This window comes from Danio rerio, chromosome 19 (assembly GCF_049306965.1).
Source record: "Danio rerio strain Tuebingen ecotype United States chromosome 19, GRCz12tu, whole genome shotgun sequence".
Taxonomy (NCBI): domain Eukaryota; kingdom Metazoa; phylum Chordata; class Actinopteri; order Cypriniformes; family Danionidae; genus Danio; species Danio rerio.
Window position 1 is genome coordinate 41,515,636 of NC_133194.1, and position 26,865 is coordinate 41,542,500.

At 34.2% G+C, this 26,865-nt stretch overlaps 1 protein-coding gene across 50 annotated transcripts in view; it reads right to left on the reverse strand.

The window, feature by feature from the left end:
- adgrb2 (adhesion G protein-coupled receptor B2) overlaps positions 1-26,865 on the reverse strand; it is a 550,430-nt gene that overhangs the window by 179,536 nt on the left and 344,029 nt on the right. For all 50 annotated transcript variants that reach the window (XR_012395197.1, XR_012395196.1, XM_073931885.1 and 47 more), the window contains 3 exons: positions 21,063-21,138; positions 18,258-18,360; positions 10,020-10,063 (listed from right to left, as the gene is read on the reverse strand). Coding sequence is in view for 48 of the 50 variants with exons in the window: in XM_073931885.1 (XP_073787986.1) it covers positions 10,020-10,063; positions 18,258-18,360; positions 21,063-21,138 (223 nt within the window). In the remaining 2 variants the exon portion in view is untranslated. The remainder of the gene's footprint in view (positions 1-10,019; positions 10,064-18,257; positions 18,361-21,062; positions 21,139-26,865) is intronic.

Sequence of the window (26,865 nt, forward strand, 5' to 3'; positions counted from 1 at the left end):
AATTTCCTTTAAGTGCTGTGATTTGTTTTAAAACAATTCTAATTTTTAATCCAAACACACAACCTATTCGTATGCCCTATATCAGGGGTCACCAATCCTGGTCCTGGAAGGCCGGTGTCCCTGCAGGGTTTAACTTCAACTTGCCTCAACACACCTGTCTGGAAGTATACCTATAAGACCTTGATTAGCTTGTTCAGGTGTGTTTGATTAGGGTTGGAGCTAAAATCTGCAGGACACCGGCCCTCCAGGAACAAGTTTGGAACCACTGCCCTTTATGGTGATGCATACGTCTCCAAAACCTGACAGACGGACACATCTAAACTTGATTATTATTAAAACAAATATAAATATGCATATAATAAATAAAACTGCTAACAATAAAAACATTATACAAGTTTAAACTGTCATGAATAAACTGAAAAAGCCCCACAACAGGAAGAAGGCATGGAGGTAGTGTTTTTGTATGTAGAAAATAATAATTTTTATAACATAATATACATATATACATATATAAGAATGTATAATATACATATATAATAATATACATATATAATTTAATCCTTCAATTTTTTTCGTTTGTAAAGATATTTGTGTATTGCTGTACATCCTGTGTATTAAGCGACGTCTAAGCGTTTGGACCTGCATAGGCACATAGCTAACGTGCTTTGTGCTAGACTATAGTCTACCTTTTAGTTGGCAGGGCTCAATATTAACCTTATTTCTTGGTAGCAGCGGTGCTCCTAACTTGTTAATTGACAAAATTTACAATGACGATTCTTATAAATCTCAATTTTCTCCATCTTACCAGACAATTACACCTAATAAACTATATAAACTCATATAATTCATAAGCTTGTCCACAACAAAGCACACATGAACCATTAAATATTCAAAGATCACAGTATACAGAAAGTAACCCTTTTTTAAGAACTATACAGTATGTGTCGGAGAACCAGAAACAGTGAGACAATGAACACGACAAGTCATGTCAACTTCAGCAAGAATCATCCCTGAGCATCAGCAGTACACATAAGCCCCAGTAACACCAACAGGCTTTGTTCACAAACATCAGCACATGTCCTTCACTGCACGCAATCTGCCCCTCCACATGCAAACACATTCAGCAAAGCTTCACTCAAAACAAATTAACCAGTAAAAAATACAGCATGGAATGATTCTGATCTGAGCCCCCCGTGTCCAATCACACACATGCACACCACATCAGCACAACCACACTTCTCTGAAAGCATCACTCTGCTCGCTGTGTGCACATTCATATACTGCATCCATTATGTTATCATAATCAAAAGCAATTTGTTGCTTAGCGCTATGCTTTTTTTTGCCAGCCATGATTAAAATGGCCCCATGGAGGTTTAGATTTGGTTGGAGGGATTAAATGTGATTTAATGTTATTGTACTAGAGTAAAGCCCAGGCAGTTGTGAGCCTTGGAAGGAAAAGAAAATAAAACATTAAAAAGGAAACTCTGGTGAGGTCATTCTGTGCATAAAAGAGAATTTATGATTATAAGGCGGGGGTAGTGCAAAGTTCATGAAGACTTTCAGAGTTCTGCAGGCTCTCACATTTGGTTTTGAAGACTTTTCGTGGGGGGGAGGGCGAGTTGTGTGCGCGCGTGTGAATCAATAAACATATTGTAACATCATAATGATTGGGATTAAAAGTCCAAACCAAACACTAGATGAGAATATCCAGATTTTCTAAATTTGTCTAGGATAATTTCCCCAGACCGATTTAAAAAAAAAAAAAAAAAAAAAAAGATAAATAAATAAAATTCAATAAATAAATAAAAATAATAAAATAAAATAATAATAATAAAATAAAAAAAGAAATAAAATAAAGAAATAAAATAAAATAAAATAAAATAAAATAAAATAAAATAAAATAAAATAAAATAAAATAAAATAAAATAAAATTAAATTAAATTAAATTAAATAAAACAAAGTTAAATAAAATTAAATTAAATTGCACAAAAATGTTTATAGCTTCAATTTGCTTTCAGGGTGATTTTTTATTTTTTATTTTATTTTTTTTACTTTTGCCTTATTATAATGAAGTGTGCATCCATAATTATATATCCAGATTTCCTCTTTAACAGCAGGCATAGACCAAGTGCTGTAGGTAATCACAGTAGTGTTGACAGAGCTAGATTCACACAGATTTGAGTGTGATATTGCATTTATTAAAAGTTCAATTGCACAAGAGTGCGCATAAAATGAAACAACAACGTGTTTTGAAAATCCTTAGTGAGTTCAAGTCTCAATTTCTGAGTTTTAACAGCTGAGCAAAATCCTCTGTTATCAATTCAAAAATCTGACAATTACACTAACAGATGGTATACCACTTTGCCCTCAACCAAAACTGCTCAATGTAGAACAAATAATAGTTTAAAATGACTAAAGACTGACCATTAGACATATAGATTACAAATTATAACTCACGTTTTACCATTATAAAGACATACACCAGAGCCAGCGATAGATTCCAAATATGGTTGAGATAAGGCTGCTTTTGGTGGGTTCATGAGTTTAAACTGACATTTTGTTCTCCTAAGGAGCAAACGCAAAGTGGAAAATAATAAATTATTTAAATTACATATATTATAAATAGTATAAATTACAGTTATTACTTTCACACACATGCTATTTGAGTTTCTGAAAGGCCAAACATGAAACTCAATCTCAACAGAACGTGGGGTAAAAGTACATGTAATATAACTGCTGCTGACATACTTTAGCTAATCATGGAAATTGAACCTGCACCAGAGAGTGATATTTGCTTGGAATACATGAATTCAGAGAGGGGAAAAAGCAGACTGCACAATTTTTACTTGATTACGCACAGGCAGAGTGCAATGCGGTGAGCTGGAAGCAATTAGAAATCATTCTATTGTTGTATAGAAGACAACAACAAAAGACAAGGCGAGAGAAAGATGATTGCAATCTTGAAAAGTCGAATTCTGGGAATAGTTTAAATGAACAGATAATTGCACGAGGCACACAAAAACATTAACAACACAAACATATCTATATTGAAAGACAAAAATAAATAAATAAATACACTTATAAGGTCCAAAGACTCTTTTTTTTATGCTTATAGTACAGTATCAAATCTCCCCCCTGCAAGCAACTGCTAATGAATAAAGGGTACTGCATGTTGTTTCAGCCCACTGGCTTGGACTCTGGGAGTGATTTTGTCATGTTTGGGTTTGTAATAGCGATAAAAATCTCTATATCTCGACGCTTTTTAATCACACTAGCGCATTCATTTTGGAATGATTTGGAATGTAATTTGGTGGGAGAGGTAATCAGGTTTTGCGTTAATTGACTTTGCGGCCTGCAGATAGTAGGGTTTTTCTGCTTCGGTAATTACCACCCGCCATTCTCCTGTCTAGTCAGGTCTGCCTGTTGCCGTGCCGACCACCTCCCGGTGAGTATTAATGATGCGTGAGGTGTGCTGTGCCAGTGGGGAGTCACACAAAAGAAAATACTCATGCAGCCGAGCGCGCAGGACACACCAGACTCCAGTGCTTCCACAGGTGCTTCACGCACAGGTACGCTCTGTCTACGTTCCGGCACAACACACACAGCTGTCTTAATCAACATAGTTTGTAGCGAAGACAGCTTGATTTAAGGAGACCTCCTATTGCCTTAATCTACAAGATGTACATGTACAAGATGATGCCCCAGGGATCATTTAAACTTTATTAGGTACACCTTGCTAGCACCAGGTTGGACCACTTTTTTGCTTCAGGAATTGCAATAATAAGGTGATGGAATCATTCCTCATAATTTTGTATATAGTAACTGTGGGGGGTTATTTGATTACAGTGAAATCACTGTCTTGTTCAAGAAACCAGTCTGAGCTGGTTTGACATGGTCTCTTGGAAGAAGCTATCACAAGATGGGTTCAATGTGGTCATAAAGTCATGGACAGTGTTGGGGTAACAAGTAAAGCAACGAGTAAAGTAACACATAACTTTTCAAAATGAAGTAATAATATTTGAGTTCATCCATTAATTTTCTTTTCAGCTTAGTCCCTGTATTAATCTGGGGTCGCCACATGGGAATGAACCGGCAACTTATCCAGCACATGTTTTACGCAGCAGATGCCCTTCCAGCTGCAACCCATCACTGAGAAAAACACCCAGTCACACACATAGACTAAGGGCAATTTAGCTTACCCAATTCACCTACCGCATGTTTTTGGACTTGTGGGGGATACCGGAGCACCCGGAGGAAACCCACGCCAACACAGGGAGAACATGCAAACTCTACACAGAAATGCCAACTGACCCAGCCGAGGCTTGAACCAGCGACCTTCTGGCTGCGATGGGACAGAGTTACCCACTGCAACATCATGCCACTTATTAAGTTACATTTTAAAAACCTTTAATGCAAGTTACTTTTTAGTTTAGTTAATTTGCTTCTTCTTTTTTTTTTTTTTATTAATTGCTGAATTAAAATGAACGTTGTCATGTTGAATCATGCACACAATAAGAAAATGCAGGAACAGACAGAGGATGATGACTGAGCCTTACATTTCTGCGACGGAAAACTTTCATTATTTTGAACATATGGAAGAAAAAGAAAAAAAGGATATCTGAACGGACAGTGCAAAAGTAAAAAATAGTAAAAAAGTAGCAAACGCATTGCTTTAAACTTTCATCAATCTGTATATATGGCTTGTATACAGTAGCTCTGGGGTCAGGACGTTCTCCAAAGGTAACATTATCCTACATTAATTTTTGAAGGTAATTGAATGTTTTACAGTGTGTTGTTAATGCAGAGCTCCACTATGAAAAAATGAAAATAAAACACCTGCAAGTTCTGAAAGAGATCAAGAGGAATGCGAAAGTAACTCAAAAGAAATGTAACGCATTACTAATCATAAATAGCATCTTAGTAATAATACTAGTTACTTTTGTTGGAGTAACTCGTTGTAATGCATTGCTTACAAAAAAGTAACTTTTCCCAACAGTAGTCATCAATAATAATTAGGAAGGCTATGGCATGTAAAGAAAGAAAATGAAAATCGTGATGAGGCTAACTACAGTGATCTATATTCAGAATTTGTGCTCCTATCCCTATACAGTCCAAGTGCACACATAAAGCAATGGATATACACAAACGATGAACAAACACCAGAGCAGTGGGCAACTATTATTGTGGTACCTAAGGGGCAGTTGGAAGGAGTCAAACCAGCAACGTTTAGATTCAAACAATACTGGATAGGCACAAAGGGGCCCAAAGTGTGCCAGAACTACTCATGCGATGCAGAATGAATGCAGATTTTATTTATTTATTTATTTATTTATTTTTAAGTCACATTTCTGATCCTACCATCCAAAACTAGCAGTAGAAATTGAACCTCATCTTATCAGGCAACCTTTATTTATTCTATTTGTGTATGCATGAACAGTAGACCAATGTGCTCTTCTTCTGCTGCTATAGCACTTCTGCTTCAAGGGTTGAGACTTTGGTTTTTAAGAAATGGTTATTTGAGTTACTGTTGTTTTTTTTATCAGATTAAATCAATCGGGACATTCAACTCTGCCCTTTGGTATAAGCAATGTGTTTTTGCCAACATAATATGCACTCACTAGACATTTCCTTTCATTAGACCATTGCCTTTAAACCTTAGATATTATTGTGTGTAAAAATCTAAGAAGAACAGCACTTTCTATAATATTCAGACCAACTGGTTTGGCAGAAACAACCTAATAAATTTTATTAAGCCTTATAAGGGTAAAACATCTGATATACAAAGGACATGCAGAGAAATTGGCCAAAAGGTATGCATTGCATGAATAAACTTAGCTCTATTTTGGATCATCAATCCAATACACATAACATTATGTTAAAGAGTGTTCACATAGTGCTGTTTACAATATGTCCGTATAAGTAAATAGTTATGGAAGAGTGTTACCACACATATTAGGTCAATCAAGTAAAATTTATTTCAAACTGGTTCAACATTATTCAATTTGTGATTCCCCAATCAGACGCCACTTCTAAGCCACTATAAATACCCTAAGTTCCATATAACAGCCATCTTCGTTTTGAAGAATCCCCCCTTCCACCCCTAATCCTCCTCCTTTCCTAGATGGGTGGCACGGGGGCCCAGTGGTTAGCACTGTTGCCTCACCGCAAGAACGTCACTAGTCCTTACCAAGCCAGCCGACGTTTCTGTACGGAGTTTACTTGTTCTTCCCGGAGGGAGCCCAGGGCTTGAGGATCTTATGAGCTCAGGGCTCTCTCCATGCCAAACAAGCTTTGTAATCAATCATCAGCTAAGTGTGAACTCTTGAAACAGCCTTTCTTCCTAAATGACAACTTTTTACTTCTGTAGCATTTTTTGGTCAGTCTTTTTTTTTAAGGTACAATTCTTGCTCCAATAAATTATTAACTAAAAGTTTAATTATATAATCGCTCATATAAGTTTGCAGTAATGAAGACAAAAAATGTTGTTTTCAAACTCGCGGTGCACTCACGTCGCGGCCCGGGGTTCATTGGCGCTTGTGCACGCAAGCCGCGGACCTCCATTGGAATCATCAAACTTGTGCAGACTCTAGAAATAGGCAATATGCCGCCATCATTTGCAATCTCCATGTTGATCTTCTTGAACAGCCATGGTGGACCTGATTTGTTGACAAGTAGGTTGCGGATCTATTCCTTGGCAGTTCGTGGGTCATTTACTGGGCCTTTTTCCCTTAGCAAAAAAACTTTCTAAAGACGCCTGTTTCTTACTCATTTTGCTGCTTGTGGGTTAAATTTGGGCGCTAAAGTGACCAAGATGTAAGTGAGAGAAAACGGTCATTTTTCAAAATAAAAGATTTTTCAAAATAAAAGATAATAATAAATAAAACAGAAACAATTAATGATTTCTTTTGCGGCCCGCTACCAATTGATTTGCAGACTGGTGGTTGAGGACCACTGAGCTAGGGAATAAAATGAACCAAGGTAACATGATCCTTCTCCTAATTGTTCACTGCTAAGATTTTTTTTTAAATATGACGCAACCCCCCACAAAGCTCGCTGAGGCCCCCTTGAAGGGCCGCAGCCCCCCTGTTGGGAAACGCTGGTTTAAAGCACAAGCAGTTTCTTCAGGGAGCTTGCGAACCCTAGCCACGCGTCAATATTTGAAATATAACATTGGTACTTTTGGCAGTGAAAACGTAAGCCTGTTTATGGTGACCCTTACCGAACCATACCCTACTGTACCATACCACTCAGTGGAAACAGGCCAATAAAAATTAGCAAGGTGGAACTTTGGTTTAGGTATTGAGTAGGATTAGGCATCTAGAATAAGCTTATTTTTTATACTATACTAATCCTAATAATCAGCTATTATCTTATTAATAATCAGGAAATAAGTAACTAGTTGGAATTAGCACTTAAACTAAAGTGTTATCTTTCCCTGGAGAAAAAAACAAGGACTACAATCAAGGCATCTGAGGAGGTTCAGAAACTCCCATTACGATAGATCTCCTTTAAAATTGCATCATTTTGGCTTTGCTGCTTCTTTGCTTTGTAGTAGCTTGTGTGTAGTTGGTGACCAAAGTGGCCAAAGATCAAACTTTGTCAACAGTCTCTTCAGTGGATGACTGTAACTTGTGAACGCATCTTCCTGCGCAGACGCGTCTCTCTCTCTGCCTTGCTTCTTTCTTTGTCCCTTTCTCTCTCACCTTATTTGTGATGCTTCAAAAACTCCTTTGTATCGCTCCTCCCTGATATAAACACACTCGGAGCGCAGATGTTTTCCGACACAAATACAAACAGAGCGTGAACCAGAATACATGCGCCACTCTCAAAGCTCCTAAATAAACAGGCACAAAGACGCAACCAAAGCATATCAACAGACAGAATTACATCATCAAGAGCTCACAATGCAGTCGACGTAGAAAAAAAAAGACTTTTGTATGACACATCTGACATTTACTTATACATCTAGAGCAAAATATGTTTTTTCTACATCTACCAATAGGGGGAGCAGTTTGAGAACAACAACTTTTCAAGCTACTGATTCACTTTACACAGAAATAGAGTAAAATAGGACACAGCGTGTCATTTCATGAGCAGAGATCCCCAAGGAAAAGCAACATTGTTTAGATTTTTGAAGACAATGATGTAATAAAGCTCCTGCCATGACGGCTGACAGGTGGTTTGGATGGTATCGTGTCACAAGACAATCAAATCATTGGATTGAAGACGGTGTGTTTGAAAAGCGGGAGTTCTCACTTGAGGTGTGCTTGAGGTGAAAAAAATGATGCAATTTTTTCAGCTCACTAATTCAATGAGCGCAGTGTCAAAGACTTCATCGCAGGGACTCCTGATTGGTAATGAGTTTGCAAATGGAAACACTGGTGTCAAAATGCTCTCAGTTCAGTTGAATAAATATGAGATGTGGAATCATGTGTCCGTTACAACACAGGCACATTCTGAAAACGTACTGCTATATACTTTTCTAGAGCATTAAATACATTCTAGGAGCTACATTTTTTTTGCAGTTTTTTGTTTTTGTGAATCCACCAGAGGCCGATTTGTATACTTTTTGACATCTCAAATTTCTCTCACGAGTACCTGTTCTTCTCGCGTAAATCCACCAGAGGCCACTGTCGACTGACTGACTGACTGACTGACTGACCAATAGACTAACCCACCCTCCTTTCCCAAACCCAACCAATAGCGTTTTAGTGCAGACTGACCCACCCATCCACTTCCCTAAACCCAACAAACAGTTTAAAAAGCAATCCAGAAACAGAAAAGCCCTTGTCTGATTTTTACCACATTTTCATATTTTACCACATTCTCACCCTGTTATTTATTTGCTTATTTTATTTTTTTTTGCTTCTGCTTTTGTCTTACACGCTTTCTGGAACCGTTCTTTGCGGAATTCTAACCCTGTTGTCGTGGTAAACTCCTCTCTGCATCTCAAGTCCGCCGATGTAAATGGCGTGCGAACTTGACAAACTGGTAACAGCGGAAAGCCGTCAATATGTAGGCAAGTGGTCAGCTGGTAAGCGTGAAAAGGAACAACGTCATAACGTCCCTTAATGTTCGTTTTAAAGACGAAATGCAGCCATACATACTTCTGGATACTAAATTTGTAATCTCCATAAATGTATATAGGGCTACATATGGGGTCAATAAAATTGGTGTTTTTTTACTATGGCTCGTCTCAATTGAAATAATTGTGTTGTGCTTCACAGAATATCCACCAGGTGGCACATCTAACAACAAACACCACTGTACAAAATACATCATAACATTTTTAAAAATATACAGGTTTACATTTTTACTATTATTTTCAACATGTATTTATTTTGTATTTAAGACAGATAAACTTCATATTTATATATATGGACACTCCACATTCGTGCTGGACGGCATTAAACAGATAGTGCTCTGCACTGCACGAATTATGCCAGTCAGTCGCAGTTTACATAAAAATTCGATTTAACATAAAAACCCAGATACAATCCTAATGTTTATTGGTATTGTTATGTCTTTGGTTTTATTTGTATAATTTACTTTAGTATGTCAAAACAATTAGGCCTATAGCTTACTGCATAAAAGTAGAATGAAAAATAAAATATTATGTTAATGTCATGTTATATTGGACAAACGATTCTGGGAAAATAATAGATTTTTTACTGAGAACAGACTGTTGTTGGACACTGTTTCAATTCACTATAATCTACTATGTGTAGCTACTTTGTGAATCTACATTGTAAAAGCACTATAAAAATAAAGATGAATTGAATTGAATTGAACTGTTGTCTGAGTTTGTGACTCCCCATATCTAAACGGACATTTAATCCTTTTTACATATGATTAGGCTTAAAAAAAGCTTTTTTTTAAAGTTTTATTTCATTTATTTTAACATAATTTTTTTATTTATATATTTCATGCTATTTTCACTGAGGTTCGTTTTCAGAATAAGCCTATGTTAGTTAGTTCCATTGATTGTGAGTTTTAGAGATTGCAAACGCGTGACTTACGGGTTTCCGTAGTCCCAGACGACACACTGAGGATCCGTCGTGCCCTTTGAGGAGAAAGAAAAACAGAAAATCTTAGGATTTTTTTTAGAAATGCAAGAAAGCGCAAGTGTTGCAGGTCAATAATTGAATAAGAAATAAATTTATACAGTTGAATCTGAAAAAAGAAGAACACATGTACAAATCTAACAGATTTATTTATCAAACCAGGTGGCTTTGAAACAATATCACGGACTGATACCTAACATACAGTGTGTATACATAAAATATGACAGCCATCTAAATAAACCATCTAATAAAAAAGTGTGGGGTGGCACGCTGGAGAAGTGGTCATCACTGATGTCCACAAGAAGGTCACTGCTTCGAGCTCCGACTGGACAATTTGGCATTTCTATGTGGAGTTTGCATGTTCTCCCCGTGTTTATGTAGGTTTGCTCCTAGTGCTCTATTTTTCCCTACAGTCTGCTATAGGTGAATTGGATGGACTAAAGTGGCCATAATTTATGAGTGTGTGTGAATGCTAGAGTGTATAGGTGTTTCTCAGTACTGGGATGCAGCTGGAAGGGCATCTACTGAATATATGTAAAACATATGCTGGCAAACACATAAAACATAAATCTGTTTTAGCACAAAACATATGCTGGAATAGTTGGCGGTTCATTCTTCTGTGGCGAAATTTAATAAATAAGAAACTACACTAAAGGAAAATGAATGAATAATTGAATAAATGAATGGAAAATTGCATTTTATAATAATAATAATAATAATAATATAAATTTATAATAATATGATATAAATAAACTACAATGCAGCTCGAAAAGAAAGAAAGAAAAAAAAAAAACACTCATTTCTAATTCATTGATTCGTGATGAATCTGGGATGAACCCCTCACTTTGTGCCCAGTGTGAGTCTCTAATCAGAGTTCATTGGTGCATGGCTGAATGAGCAGCTCATTATTGATTCATCAGTGAATCAACTGATATAATTGACTAATCTGCCTCTGCTCAAGTTATGCCTATTATCTCTTTTCAGGAGGTGAAATCTCAGTTGGGATCGTTTGATCTGAACAATGATCACCTCTGACCTTCAGGAGTATATCAGACTCCTAATTTGGCTGCCAGAATCAAAGGGTAATTACAAGTCATTATGTGGTCTCAACCAGGTTGTGTACTTTAAATGAGGGCATGCAGGTTCAGTGATACACAGTCTTACAAAGAGCAGTGCTTTTTAACATCAAATGTTTTTGAAATTTTATTTAATTTATTCAAACTCTGTGTACCTAACGATTGTCATGTTATATGTTATGCTATATTTTATGTTATTTGCTGTTATATGTTGTTGTGTTATGCTGTATTACATTATGTTATGTTGTATTGCATTGTTTTGCATCGTGTTTTATAAAACAGTTCTGTCTGGATCTCAAATTTGATTGGCTGATAGCTGTGAAATATTTAAGTTATATCAGCATCCGTACAGCCTCTTTACCCTTTGTGTATTACTCTGCCTAAATACAGCCAGCAACAAGCAGACACTACAGTTTGACAACTATTACTGCTGTTGGACAACCAAATATATTTTGAGGCTTTTTTAGTCAATAATGTAGTTGTTTAGATTGCAACTATGCAATTTTTTTGCAAGAATAGTGCCTATTTTAAAACATTCACAATTTCTGTGAGCTCGTCGGAGGCGGTCGTCAATAAGAAACTGCGAATAAGAAGCTGGATTCAGCCTTGTCCCTCCTTATCGCAAACACAACAGCAGTCTGGTAAGAAATCTCTGTAGATGGATGGCATTTCATGTCACGTTCAGCCTTATAATCTTAAAATGTGAGCAAAATTAGCTGTTTTGTCATCACACACCAGAAGCGCAGCTTCACATTACGCTATAGAGAATCATTCAGATACTAATTATTGCGGTTGTGTAATTATTGTTATGTTAGGTATGTTGTGTTGTTATGCTGTTATGTTACGTTGTGTTACCTTACATTGTGGTACGTTACATTGTGTTACATAATGCGTTACATTACGTTACGTTGTGTTAGGTTATATTGTGTTACGTTTTCTTGTGTTACGTTATGTTACGTTACATTGTGTTACGTTACGTTGTGCTACGTTACGTTGTGTTAGGTTACGTTACGCTGTGTTGCGTTGCGCTGTGTTACGTTACGCTGTGTTACGTTACGCTGTGTTACGTTATGCTGTGTTGTTACGTTGTGTTACGTTACGTTGTGTTACGTTACGTTGTGTTACGTTACGTTGTGTTACGTTGTTACCTTATGCTGTGTTGTTATGCTGTGTTAAGTTATGTTGTGTTACATTATGTTGTTTAACATTACATCGCGCTGTGTTACATTATGATGTGTTGTTACGTTGTGTTGTGTTACATTACATTGTGTTACATTACGTTGTGTTACATTACATTGTGTTATGTTACATTGTTACATAATGTTGTGTTGCATCACTTTGTGTTACGTCATGTTATGTTCTGTCACATTGTGTTGTTACGTTGTGTTACATTGTGTTATGTTGCATTATGTTACGTTATGTTGTGTCACATTATGTTGCGTTACGTTGTTACCTTATGCTGTGTTGTTATGCTGTGTTAAGTTATGTTGTGTTACATTATGTTGTTTAATGTTACATTAAGCTGTGTTACATTATGCTGTTACGTTATGCTGTGCTGTTACGTTGTGTTGCTTTACAATACATTGTGTTACATTACGTTGTGTTACATTACATTGTGTTATGTTACATTGTGTTATGTTACATTGTTACGTAATGTTGTGTTGCGTCACTGTGTTACGTCATGTTGTGTTACGTCACGTTGTGTTGTTACGTTGTGTTAAATTGTGTTATGTTGCGTTACATTTCGTTGTGTTATGTTACAATGTGCTACGTTACGCTGTGTTACGTTACATCATGTTATGTAAGGTTAGGTTGTGTTACGTTACATTGTGTTACATAAAAATATTACATTACATTGTGTTATGTTACACTGTGTTACGTTACGTTATTTTACATTATGTTGTTTTATGTTGTTTTGTGTTACGTTGTGTTGTGTTATGTTATTTTATGATACATTTTGTTATGCTATGTTACATTGTGTTTTGTTGTTATATTGCATTATGTTGTTTTACTGCCCTGTCATGTTGTATTACATTGCATTGTGTTACATTATGATACGTTGTAGACACAAAATCTTGAACAGAATTAGTGTTGTAATTGATGAGGCAAAACTAGATGTACACATACGGGTACACACCTGTAAACAATAGCATAAGCAAACAATGAATACTAAAGCAGGAAACGCTGTCCTGTAATCTTGACAGTCATGGTCCCCTTCACACAGAGTGCATTTCAGGACAGAAAAGCTATCAAATCAGTCCAGAAACTCTTGCGCAGCTGCTCAATCATTGTAATATGTCTGCTAAGGCCAGTTATAAGTGTCCAGTATGGGCTTGTGCCACTCCACTGGCTCGATTGTACTTCCGACCAGATGGCTTTGGTCCTCTCGTTCATAATGAAAACAAATGAACAGAGCGTTTTTGTCATCGCAGGTGGTAAACAAACCCAACGACACATGCGATTGAATACATCATCTCAATTTGACACTCAGATGACTGACAGCCAGACACTTTTGGACACTGGCGATCAATAAAGGCAACCGATGCCAGGAAGTCTGTGTTAAGCCTGATGAATGGGGTGGAGCGCCAGCCAATAGCACAGCTGGAGTGAACTGCCTCCATTTCCCAGCAGCCTCTCGGGGTCAGGCCGGCTCAGAGCAGCTGTCCACACAGAGAGGACAAGTCCCAACACGCGGGCTCAGATTCCCCCCTCTGTGTCCCAAACATCTGTGGCCAGAGCACCGTTGCACAATCTGGATGGTGACCCCTGCCAAGGTCTTCCGTGTGCAGATGCGGCTCACACAGGACCACGGCTGAGCAGGGCACAACCTCAGGACGGCGAGGGATTTGTGCATAGAAAACATTCATGAATCACTCCTGCATTCACAAAACCCACACCACTGCGCAGGAATAGGCAAGTAAAGTTGCCATCTTTTTGTTAAGCCTGACGTCATGTGTCACAGTTACTGTACTGTGTCCAAATGCTCTATCACAGTGGTTCTCAAACTTTTTTCATCAAGTACCACCTCAGAAAAAAATAGTCTCTCCAAGTACCACCAAAATGAGCAGTATTGAAATACAGTAGCGTAGTAGGCCCAAAAAAGCAGCTACAACTCTGCACAGTTAAAAAAAAAAAAGTGGCAGATTACCTCAGAAATATAGGCTATTTGTCATATATGGCATATTATATCCATCATTTTTGATCAATTTTGAAATGTGTCTAGCATGTATATGACATATTTCATTCCTCCGCGTACCACTAAAGTAAGCCTGCGTTCCACTAGTGGTACACATACCTCAGTTTGAGAACCACTGCTCTATCAGATGCCAAAGGTGAATAATAAATTGTCACCTTAGAATTTTAAGGTTCTATCAAAATTGAGTTATTGACATATTCTTATATCATGACAACTTATTTACATTGTTATTTTTTATCTAAGTTCTTCACATTTTAAGACTTTTTATTTTGAAAAAATAAAAATGGTTTTATCTACAAAGTTAAAAGCCCCTTTCACACATACAGATCTTTCCGGAAAATTACCGGCAATTCCAGAAAGAGGAGTTGTAATAGTACCGGTAATTTGCCAGAATGCTGCACTGTGTGAACACAGAAGGAAGATTGCCGGAAAGAGCTTGTTCATGTCTAGAACGTGTTGACATAAGACGTGTACTTTCGCCAATCAGAACACTCAGACCATTCACGTCCGTGTGATTTTTGAGAATAAAGGCCTGTGCATGCTTTCCAACACACATTTAGCTGCAAAATGTTAGTACGATAACATTTCTATGCTTCTTCCTAAAGCCAACTCTGTGAATAATTATCAATAAAATACTTATGATAAGCTGTTGTTTGTTTACCTTTAAGCTCTGACGCGTGTGCACTTAAAGCAGCTGGTGAGCGCCAGCACACACACATATTATGAACATCTCGACATGCAAAAGTGTTTCTCTATGCTTTCATCAAAGTTGTTCACATTACTGATCCATCCACAGAGTTGTAATGTAGTCAAATGTTTACAAATACAAGCGCAGCCGTTTAGAGTTAATTTCTGGTTAATGATGTCAGAATTTACTGGTATTTTGGAATAGATGTGTGAATGGTCCTTTCCGGACAAATTCCATAACGTCCTCACCTGTGTGAACAGCGCTTTTTTGAATATACTGGTAAAGTCGTTCTGGAGGTTTTCCGGATATTTGTCGTTATCACTGTGTGAAAGGGGCTAAACCAGGGGTGGCCAACCCTGTTCCTAGAGAGCCACCTTCCTGCAGATTTCAGTTGCTACCCATATTAAACACACCTGAACCAATTAATTAGGACCTGAAGACCACGTGATAATTACAGGCAGGTGTGTTTGATATAGGTTGCATCTAAAATCTGCAGGAAGGTGGCTCTCCAGGAACAGGGTTGGCCACCCCTGGGCTAAACTCTAGCTTAGCTGTATTTCTTTCTGTGAGCCAATCAGCATTTTAAATGTACACGATGACCAATCAAGGTCAGTTTTCCTTTTCATTCTGCCACACTTCTCCACTGACAGCGGGAAAGACCAAAAAGAAACACAAAATCAGAGTTGACTAAATAATGCCGCACCACACAAAATTTAGAAGAAACCTAAAAACTTAAAAGATGTGTGTACATGTGATGATTTAGAGGTATTTTTTGACATTGAGAAGAAATGTTAAATTTATTTTTTATCTAATTTAATTTTTAATTATTTTTATTTAAAAAAGGTAATATATTAAATGTGAAATATTTTTATTTGTGCGTATATAGTCAGTGAAACATTTTCAGTGTTTATTATCCTCATTTGCTTATATTTTTTTTAATCTTTTACTTCGATATTAAGCCTTGAAGGGCAAATACTTAATATAATTCAATAAATATCATTCATATAAAGCATATCCAGTTGAAATTAGAATTATTAAACCCCCTTTGAAATGTTTTTTTTTTTCTTTTTTTAAATATTTCCCAAATGATGTTTAACAGAGCAAGGACATTTTCACAGTGTGTCTGATAATATTTTCATTCTGGAGAAAGTCTTATTTATTTTATTTCGGCTAGAATAAAAGCACTTTTTAATTTAAAAAAAAAAACATTTTAAGGACAAAATTACTAGCCCCTTTAAGCTGTATTTTTTTCAATAGTCTACAAAACAAGCCACTGTTATACAATAACTTGCCTAATTACCCTAATCTGCCTAGTTAACCTAATTAAACTAGTTAAGCCTTTAAATGTCACTTTAAGCTATATAGAAGTGACTTGAAAAAAATCTAGTCAAATATAATGTACTGTTATCATGACAAAGATAAAATAAATCAGATATTAGAAATGAGTTAATAAAACTATTATGTTTAAAAATGTGCCGAGAAAATCTTCTCTTCGTTAAACAGAAATTGGGGCAAAAATAAACAGTGTTAATAATTTAGGGGGTTTAATAATTCTGATTTCAACTGTAACAAAAAAAAAATAAAAAAAATATAAATATAAAAATATATATATATATATATATTATTATATTAAATTCCATGAAATTTTTAAATTGCTAACCACTGAGCCACCATGCCGCCCTTATTTGTAATTGTTTAAATATTTATTTATCTGCTACTCTGAGTACATTTATATATATAAAAAAAAAAAACTATACTAAAATTTTAGTACAGATTTACGAGCAAATATAGCTGTGATTAAATGAAATGAAACGTAATCCCATTTGATTTTAAATAAATAAGTACTTTTATTGCAGTAACTAGTTACTTTGTAAGTAATTGCACTCAATTCTGACAGTAATTTACCTTTTATGAATCATACAATATGGGTGTCAGGAGGCTTTATTATTTATTATATATGATATACAGTGTTCATAAACAGCTCATTTTTTCAATCCAAGGCTTGACTCCGGAATCAGCGCATGTCGACTCACCCAAGCACAATCCAATATGAAGCTTTCACATTTTGCATAAATCCTTGCGGGTATATCCTTATTACATTTTCTTCCCCACATAAAATATTGAGGGGTTTTATGTGCGGTACTTTATGTTCTGTGTATTTAGGGTTTTTTAAAGATGTGCTTTTCATAACAGGGGATTATTAATAGATGGTCATTCCAACAGAACTGTATTTCAATGCCTGATTATGGTGTTTAAATACACTCGCTGTGTTAGAATCTGCGCTCACTATATTTCTAAAACAGTTTGTCACAATGAGCTTGTGCGCATTGGTTATGGGTCATATATAGTGCTATAGTTCAAGCACAAAGGGAAATGAGAGAACATGTAAGACAGAAATAACAGTACACATGTTTGTATTTTGCTTCAGTAAAGCGTGAAAAATGCATCATGCATTCGCTGGAAATGTGATATGGGAAATCTAACAACATGAACCTGAAAATAGTCTGCTGATTACTTACACACAACCTGTCCAAAGTTTGAAAACATTCAGATTTGACTGTATTTTTTGGGAATATTGAGAAATATTATATCAGTTCATAATGATTTTTGGGGGGTTTTCACCTTTATTAAATAGGAAAGTAGAGAGAACTGACAGAAAAGCATGGGGAGCAGAGAGAGAGGGGAAGGATCGGCATAGGAACGTGAGGTAGAATCTAACTCGGGTCACCGTGAGCACCGGAGTGCATGTGTCGACGCATTAACCACTACACCATTGGCACCAACATATTATATCAGTTTATATATTTATATATATATATATATATATATATATATATATATATATATATATATATATATATATATATATATATATATATATATATACACTGTATATATATGCTATTTATTCCTGTAATAACTGAATTGAACTGAATTAACTGCATTAACTAACACTGATAATAATCATAAAAATCCTTCTTGAGCAGAAAATCAGCCTTTAATAAGATCATGTGAGACTGAAGGTTAGAAAAAAATGTGCTGACAATTAAGTTTTGAGTACTGCACAATAATACTTGTAGATTAATTATATGCTGTCTTAATGATCATGATAAATTTAATAAAATAAATAAATAGATGGCGGCCAACCCTCAACTGTTGAATGGTAGAGTGATGTGTTTATATGTATGCATATTTAGCCTGTTTTAATGTTTTCACAAGAATAAAGTACTTACATTTAGCAAAGGGGCGAGTTCCACTGACACCAGGGGCTCGGTGGGCTTGGGTAAAGGGCGTACAGTTACTGTCAGAATCTTTGAGCTGATCACAAACGGGTCTCTGGAAGAAAGAAACACAGACAAGAGTTATATTCCTTTTCCTGACTACAGTGTGTGTAGAAAAACAATTTTATGGAAAAACATCAAAAAAGCACATTTTATCTAAATCAACACAATCTTGTACATAAATGTTGCTAATATGTTATTGTAGGCTAGTTTGTGCTGTTTACTGTAAGACTTTAGACACTCGTACTGTTTGTTTATAAGCATCTGAAAAATGCTCTAATGTCAGGGCACAACAGAACTCCACTCCCCTAAAACACCCTAATATCATAGAGGGTTAAATATATTGTAAAATGACATCACTCATTTCAAAAGCTGATTGTTTTTTTCAGCATTTAAATTAAGTTTAGCTGCTTTAGTGAAGGTGGGTCTTTTTTTTGATCCATAGGACAAACAGTGTATACAGAATTGTAAAATCATACAAGGGTTATAAAAATAAAATAAAATAAAATAAAATAAAATAAAATAAAAAATTGAATTGAATCAAATTAAAAATTAAATTAAAATATTAAAACTAAATTAAATAAAATTAAATTAAAAACTAAAATACTATCAAATATAAAATTATAAAATAAATAATAAAATAAATAAATAACATAAAATAAAATAAAGTACAGATTTAATATTACAAATAATAAAATTACATAAAATACAAAACATTTAATTTAATTAAAATTAATTTAATACAATAAAATAATAAAAAATAAATAACAACTTAAATTAAAATAAAATAAAAAATAAACAATAAATAAAATTAATTAATCAACTAAATTAAATATATAAAAATAATACAATTTAAATAAAATAAAATAAAAGTAAACCTAATTAAATTTAAATTAAATTACAAATAAAATGAAAAATACAACAATAAAATTATTTTAAAATAAATAAAATTAATTTAAAACTAAACTTACATTAGTATAAAAGATATAAAAAGGCATTTTTGTTCACATGATTAGATATTGCCTAGACATAAATTATTACTACTGTAAATCAAATTAATTTTCTATAAATAAATATACTATAAATACACATTTTTACACTCTAAAGTGAGGACATAGTTTTGAACACTAGCATTTACAGTTACAGTAATATGTAACCAAACATTTCACCATTAAATAAAACAACTAAAATCAAAATCAATTCAGCTGAATTCTAACAACAGATAATGAAGGCTATTATTCAATGACAGAGCATGATACACTGGCTGACTGCCACCTTGTGTGTGTGTGTTTTAAATCCAAAGGCAGTGCTATTTTGCCCCATCGTGTGCTAAACAAATCCATCTATTTTTAGTTTGGGCTGCGTGTGTGTGCATGTTTGTGTCTGTGTGCGTGTGTATGTGTTATGCAGAGAGATGAAACTTGTATCCGCGGGAGCTGCTGGGTCACAGGGACTTACATTCTGTCACAAACAAATCGGGCAGGTTAGCCTCCCCCGGGGCAGCGGGAGCAAGTTTGTGTGAAAATTAATGAGACACAAAGCAAAAAGCGGACCAAAAACAAACAAATAGCCTTGATCCCATACATATTCAACGAGCCCCGTCACAATCAGGCACGCTGAGGAGCAATGACCTGGATAGCAGGGGCTTCACAATAGAGAGAGACAGAAACAAACACTGTCGGCGCGTCTTATGTTTATCGTCAGGGTTGAGTTGAGGGCTCGGACAAGCTCAGTGAGTCTGGACAGTGAACTACAGACCCCAGCAGGGTTTGAGCAAGAGACCAGACGCCTCTACATGCCCCCCTGGTGCCAGCCGAACCAATCTGCCTAATTACATTTATCTGCTCTCGCTCAGAAAGAAAGAAAAGCCCTCGGTGGAGGCTGCACTGAGGGGAAAAGGCAACACAGTTCATTGGAATATTTCAAAATGAAGCCTTACTCTTTCCATTTTTTGTGTTACGTGATGATTCCTTTGTCTAAAGTCCTGCTTATGTCCACACTAAAATTGCAAATGATGAGTGACCTATTTGCAGAGATTTTTTACGGATGAGATCAACCCTAGCCATCTAGATACGTACATAAGAGCTGTGGCCCAGAGAAATAATTTAACTGACACTTCAATGATCCCCATGCTTGTTACTTTTCGACCTTACACCTTTTCAGTAAGTCTAGATAAATAAGACTTCCCATTGTCAGTCTCTGAGAGAAATGAGTGAGAACAGCTGAGTCACTTTGATAATTTGAAGCTTTAAGATCCACAACCCTAGACACAACCATATGATATCATGTAATGATGCCGCGGTTTATTGGATTAGCAGGTAAAGCAGGAATAGGAAGGATTCTAGGAATGGACCGTGCTTTATTTGGTCTAAAACTGGAGCAGAGGGCAGTGTGGCAGCACATCAAACCTACAACAGGGTGGCAAACTTCACCAGATTAACCACAGTTAATCCTGCATGAACTGTTGACCTCCTATCAGAATATAAAGGGTAAAGTCAAACCCTTTAATAATCATTTTAGTCGTACAATCTCATTTCTAGATTAATTAAAACAGTTAATAATGATGTCACTTTCATTCTGGGGATCCATCTCAAAACCTGATTTATTTTTTTTTATTTTTGTGATAATTGTCTATTCGCTCTGCCAGCTGGTGTCAATCATATGTAAAGTAACAGAACGAGTGCCCTTGAAATAGCTTTTAAAACACATTAAATACACTAGAGCATGCATTAAGGGAGACTTATAGACTGGACTTACTTTGGCGGGGGCATTATGTGGCCGAGAGTACGGTACAGGATGGCTCCGATCACGAAATATGGCGTGTCGTCTGATTCTGTGGGACAAAATAGGACAAAGTGTCATAATATAATAACATGTTGCTTTCCTATAATGTGACATTTGTTGTAACTGAGGGTTAGTGGAATAAAAATAATAAAAAACAATAAATAAAATAAAATAAAATAAAATAAAATAAAATAAATAATAAAATAAAATACAAAAAATGCAATAAAATAAAATACAAAAAGTAAATGCTACAAAAAATTAAATACAAAAAATTAAATGAAAATGAAATTATTGTTTCTGAGTGAAATTATAAAATGTGGCATACATTTGTGTTGGTTTAAAGAAGTAAAAATAATAACAAAATAATATAAACTGGCATATAAAAAAAATAAAATAAAATAAAATAAAAATAAATATATATAAAATAAAATAAAATAATAAAACCATTAAATGGAATGAATTTATTAGATAGTGAAATTCTAAAATGTGGCATACCCTTACGTTGGTTTAGAGAAGTAAAAAATAATAACAAAATAAAAATAACTGGCATATAAAAAAAAATAAAAGTAAAAACATAAAATAATATAAAATAAAATAAAACAAATAAATAAATAATAATAATAAATCAAATTAAATAAAACAAATAATAAAATAAAATCTTTACCCAATTTCTAACCATAAATGACATTTAATTACATAAAAGTAGTTTAAATATATACCAACAGAAAAAAAACAAAAAAAAAAAAAAAACACACACACACACAAAAAAATTGAGAACAAAACTACACCCAAACTATACCACATCAGAACAAACTTATTATCAAATACGCATCTCCACCTAACACAGTCAAAAAAACACAAAACACAACACAAACGGTCCATATTTAAAATATCACAAAGCCTGACGTTTAAATGACACAGAAAGCAGGGTTTTTTTCTTGGAGATTTGACCAGCGATTCTGTCCACTTCTCCACCATAGCCCCCTTCACATCATCTGTTTTGTTCTGTCCTCTGCATCCACACGCAGCTCATCATCTGTTCTTTTCTCAGACACTATTCATCATCAGTTTTTTTCCTCTCTATCTCTCCTCACTCTCGTTCAATAATTCTTTTCCTCACAATGCTGCGGGCCTCCAGAAAGACTTGTCCCTGAGTAAATGCCTTCATATTTCACTTATGGAGGACATGCATTGGACAGAGAGTGAAATTGATACAGTAAAAAGTAATGTAACAGGCTCTAAAAGGGACATTTCTAGACTTTTTCATGTTTAAGTGCTATAATGAGGTCCCTAGTCCAGAAAACAAGCCAGTAATTTTAGTGTAGTAAGCCTTTCTCTCCAATCACGCGGAAAGTGAAATGCTGTTCAGTTTTAATGAAGTTGGAAGAAGATTTTTTTTTTTTATACATTCCAGCCCTTTATTGTACAGTACTGTATGTTGATGTACTTCCGACTGAAATGGAATATCAATATCAAATGGCAAACTAATGGTAGAGGGGCCTGGCTAAGAATATTGTGGCTAAAGCCAACAAAATGATGTAATCAGAAGTAGACCGGCACTCTAAATGTGGAAGCAAATGGTCAGATTTTGGCCAGATTTTTACCCAGCCCCCAAATAAAAATAAATAATTAAAGATTAACAAATTGGTGGACTAAATTGCACAGTTTTTTAAATAAAATAATTTAAAATAAAATAAAATAAAATAAAAGTAATACAATAAAAACAAATATAAAAATTAAAAAATTATAAAAATGTAATATTATAATAAAATACAATAATAAGTAACAATAATAAAATAAAAGTAATAATAAAATAAAAACAAATGTAAAAATAATAATAGTAATAAAACAAAATCAAACAAAAACAAACTAAATATTTCATAAAATACAAAAACAACAACAACAACAACAATAATAATAATAATGGAAGTAGAATACACAAAAAAGTGATAATAAAAGAAAAAAACTAAATTTATACTTTATTATATATAAAATAAAATAAAATAAAATAAAATAAAGTAAAATTAAATTACATTTTAGATTATGTTCGATGAACAAAAAAACATTGCAATATAATTCAATAAAATAAAATGAAAAAAAAAAAACAAATATAAAAATTAAAAATAAAATAGAATAGAATAATAAAAAATAAAATTTATACTAAAGTAATATACAATAATAAGTAATAATACTGGGGCGCAGTAGGTAGTGCTGTCGCCTCACAGGAAGAAGGTTACTGGGTCGCTGGTTTGAGCCTCAGCTCAGTTGGCGTTTCTGTGTGGAGTTTGCATGTTCTCCCTGCGTTCGCGTGGGTTTCCTCCGGGTGCTCCGGTTTCCCCCCCAGTCCAAAGACATGCGGTACAGGTGTATTGAGTAGGCTAAATTGTCCGGAGTGTGTGTGTGTGTGTGTGTGTGTGCGTGTGTGTGTGTGTGTGTCAATAAGTGTGTGTCTGGATGTTTCCCAGAGATGGGTTGTGGCGGAAGGGCATCCGCTGCATAAAAGCGTGCTGGATAAGTTGGCGGATCATTGCGCTGTGGCGACCCCTGATTAATAAAGGGACTAAGCCGACAAGAAAATGATTGAATGAATTAAATAATAACAATAAAATAAAAGTAATAATAAAATAATTAACAATATATAAAAAATAAGAATAATAAAACAAAACAAATAAATAATAATAACATTTTAAAATATCTAATTAAATACAACAATAACAACAACAACAACAACAACAACAACAACAACAACAATAATAATAATAATAATAATAATGATAATAAAATTAATAATAAAATAAAATTAAATTAAAATAAAAAATATATAAAAATAATAATGAAACAAAACAAAACATGTAATTAAAATAGAATTAAAAACAAATATTAAAATAAAACATTATCATTACAATATAATAATAATAATAATAATAATAATAATAATAATAATAATAATAATAATAATAATAATAATAATTAATAATGACATAAAAGTAATAATAAAAAAATTAATTAAATAAAAAAAATAAATAAATAAAATAAAGTAAAAATTATGTTGGGTTACATTGCAGATTTAAAAAATTCCATACATCCTGAGCCACTGTGGACATTGTAGTCGATTTGTATCTTCCCCATGCGCATAACAATATTGCTAAACTTCTGAAGTACTTCACCAACATAAGTCATATTCTTAAAGCACATTTATTGTTAACAGTATAGTCTGGTGACATGCTTTTTGCACTTTCTATAAGGTAATGTGTATTTACAAAGACCAACATATCAGAACAGAGTTAGCATGATATAATACTGTAATAAGCTTAATCAACTACACAGACAACAACTAAAAAAACTAGAAGTTGTACGCTCTTTCCTCTCCATCTGTCCAAATGTGGTTAAAACAAATAAAGCTCTAATCTGATACTGGTAGTTTTGACTGCATAGATGGGACGTACTTAGTTTTTTTTTTTTTTTGCTGCACCCCCTTCAGGAAAGCAACAGCTCGTTTCAATTTAAAGATACGAAAAAAATAAAAATAAAAAATCGGTGTGCGTTTTTCTTAAACCCCAATATGGGAAAATTTGACAAGCAGTATTACACAATATGTGGGGTATTTCAACCTGAAACTTCATATTCTGGGAACACAAGAGATTCATTTTACATCTTATGAAAAGGGGCATAATATGTCCCTTTTAAGTAATTTCAAAGCTCTATTGTCCTCATGTGACACGGGGAGTCTTCACGGCAATTCAAAGTTCATGCAGAGATGGAAAATGAACATTTAGACCTGTTCTAAGGCTCTTCTGAGGCTTCGAATTTGCTGCAATTTTTATGAAGAGAGGCTCAGCCAAGCGTGACCGAATCACTGTTGCAATTTCCACTGACATTATGAAATTTAAGGTTTAATAATTTAACTTCAATAGAGCTGGTTAAAACCACTGAACACAATATGCATACTCTCTGATGCAAAATAATCTGCCTGTAACTGAGTATTATTTATACATTTGTACCAGTTCTTTATGGTATTGAATCTTAGAGCATTAATCACGTCTTTAACTTGTGTGGTAAACCGGAACACCCGGAGAAAATTCATGCAAACGGGGAGAACATGCAAACTCCACATAGAAATGTCAACTGACCCAGCTGGGGCTTGAACCAGCAACCTTCTTGCTGTGAGGCGAACACGCAACCCACTGTTCCATCGTGCAGCCCACAGCATTTTATTATAATAAAAAAATACAAATTATTAAATAAAACTAAAAATAAATTAAATAATTACAATTATACAATAGTTATTTAAAATAAATAAATAAATTTATAAAATAAAAATAAAAATATATAAAAAAATAAAAAATGAATGAATGAAATAAAAATTTAATAGTTATTAATAAATAATGATGGATAAATTAATTAATAATTAAAACAAACAAATAAATAAATAAATAAATAAATCAAAAATAAATCAAAAATAAACAAATTATTAAAATAAAATAAAATAAAATAAAATAAAATAAAATAAAATAAAATAAAATAAAATAAAATAAAATAAAATAAAATAAAATAAAATAAAATTAAATTAAATTAAATTAAATTAAATTAAATTAAATTAAATTTGAATGAATGAATAAATGACAACAAACAAACCAACCAACCAATAAATTCACCAATCAACAAATGAACCAACCAACAAATAAACCAACAAACTAATCAATAAATTGTCCAACCAACCAATAAATCGACAAAGGAACAAATTATCCAACAAACGAACCAACAAACCAACCAACCAACCAACCAACCAACCAACCAACCAACATACCAACCAACGAACAAAGCAACTTACAAACAAACCAACCAATCAATGAATGAACCAACGAACCAACCAACGAACCAACCAATGAACAAACCAATGAACAAACCAACGAACAAACCAGCAAACAAACCAACAAACAAGCCAACGAATTAACCAATGAACCAACCAACAAATAAACAATAAATTTTCCATTTTTTTAACATTATTTCTTAATATAAATAAAATTAAATTTTTCATTTTACCACACCTTGAATGCATGAAAGGGTACATATTTACTTACTAATTAAAAACAAATAAAAACATTCCTAATTTTTCATTTGATTTTTTTTTTTATCTACAAACGTCACACCAAATGGCATCCATTTTCATTTTATTTAAGCACTCAATCCAGCATTTCTATTAACCTAATGGCATTAAGTATGATTATATCATCCAAAAATCACTCTTTAAAATAATAACCCAATGGGTAAAGTAAAAGCAGTCCTATTAAAATGGACCTTGCGCTTACACAAAAAACGAAAACAATCAAAAACTCAACAAATAGTCTATTTTCTCCAGTTTGCAATCAAAAGATGAATTAAAGAAGGTGTGTTTCATCCTTCTACTGAGAGCGGGGACGCCACATGACAAATGACTCCTCCAACAATCCAGCAGTTTTCATCAGACCCCACAAAATCACATGCCAATCAGCTCCTGACGGCATCTTAAACTATGAGCTAATGACTGACAATCACACAACAAGCCCTGAATGCAGTCTGACTTCTGTCTCGCCTCTATTCTCTGAGCCATCACTTCAACAAAGCTATTTTGAGAAAAGGCCCTGATGAACCTTTTTTTTTTTTTTTTTTAACAGAAAGCTGTTCCAGGACAAAGCTCTGCCCAGGGAAGCATCTTATCTGGACTGGCAGTGGGCAGAAGGAGGAGTGTGTGGAGACGGAAGTGTTTGTTATTTCCTGCTGGGCGGTTCTGTAATGG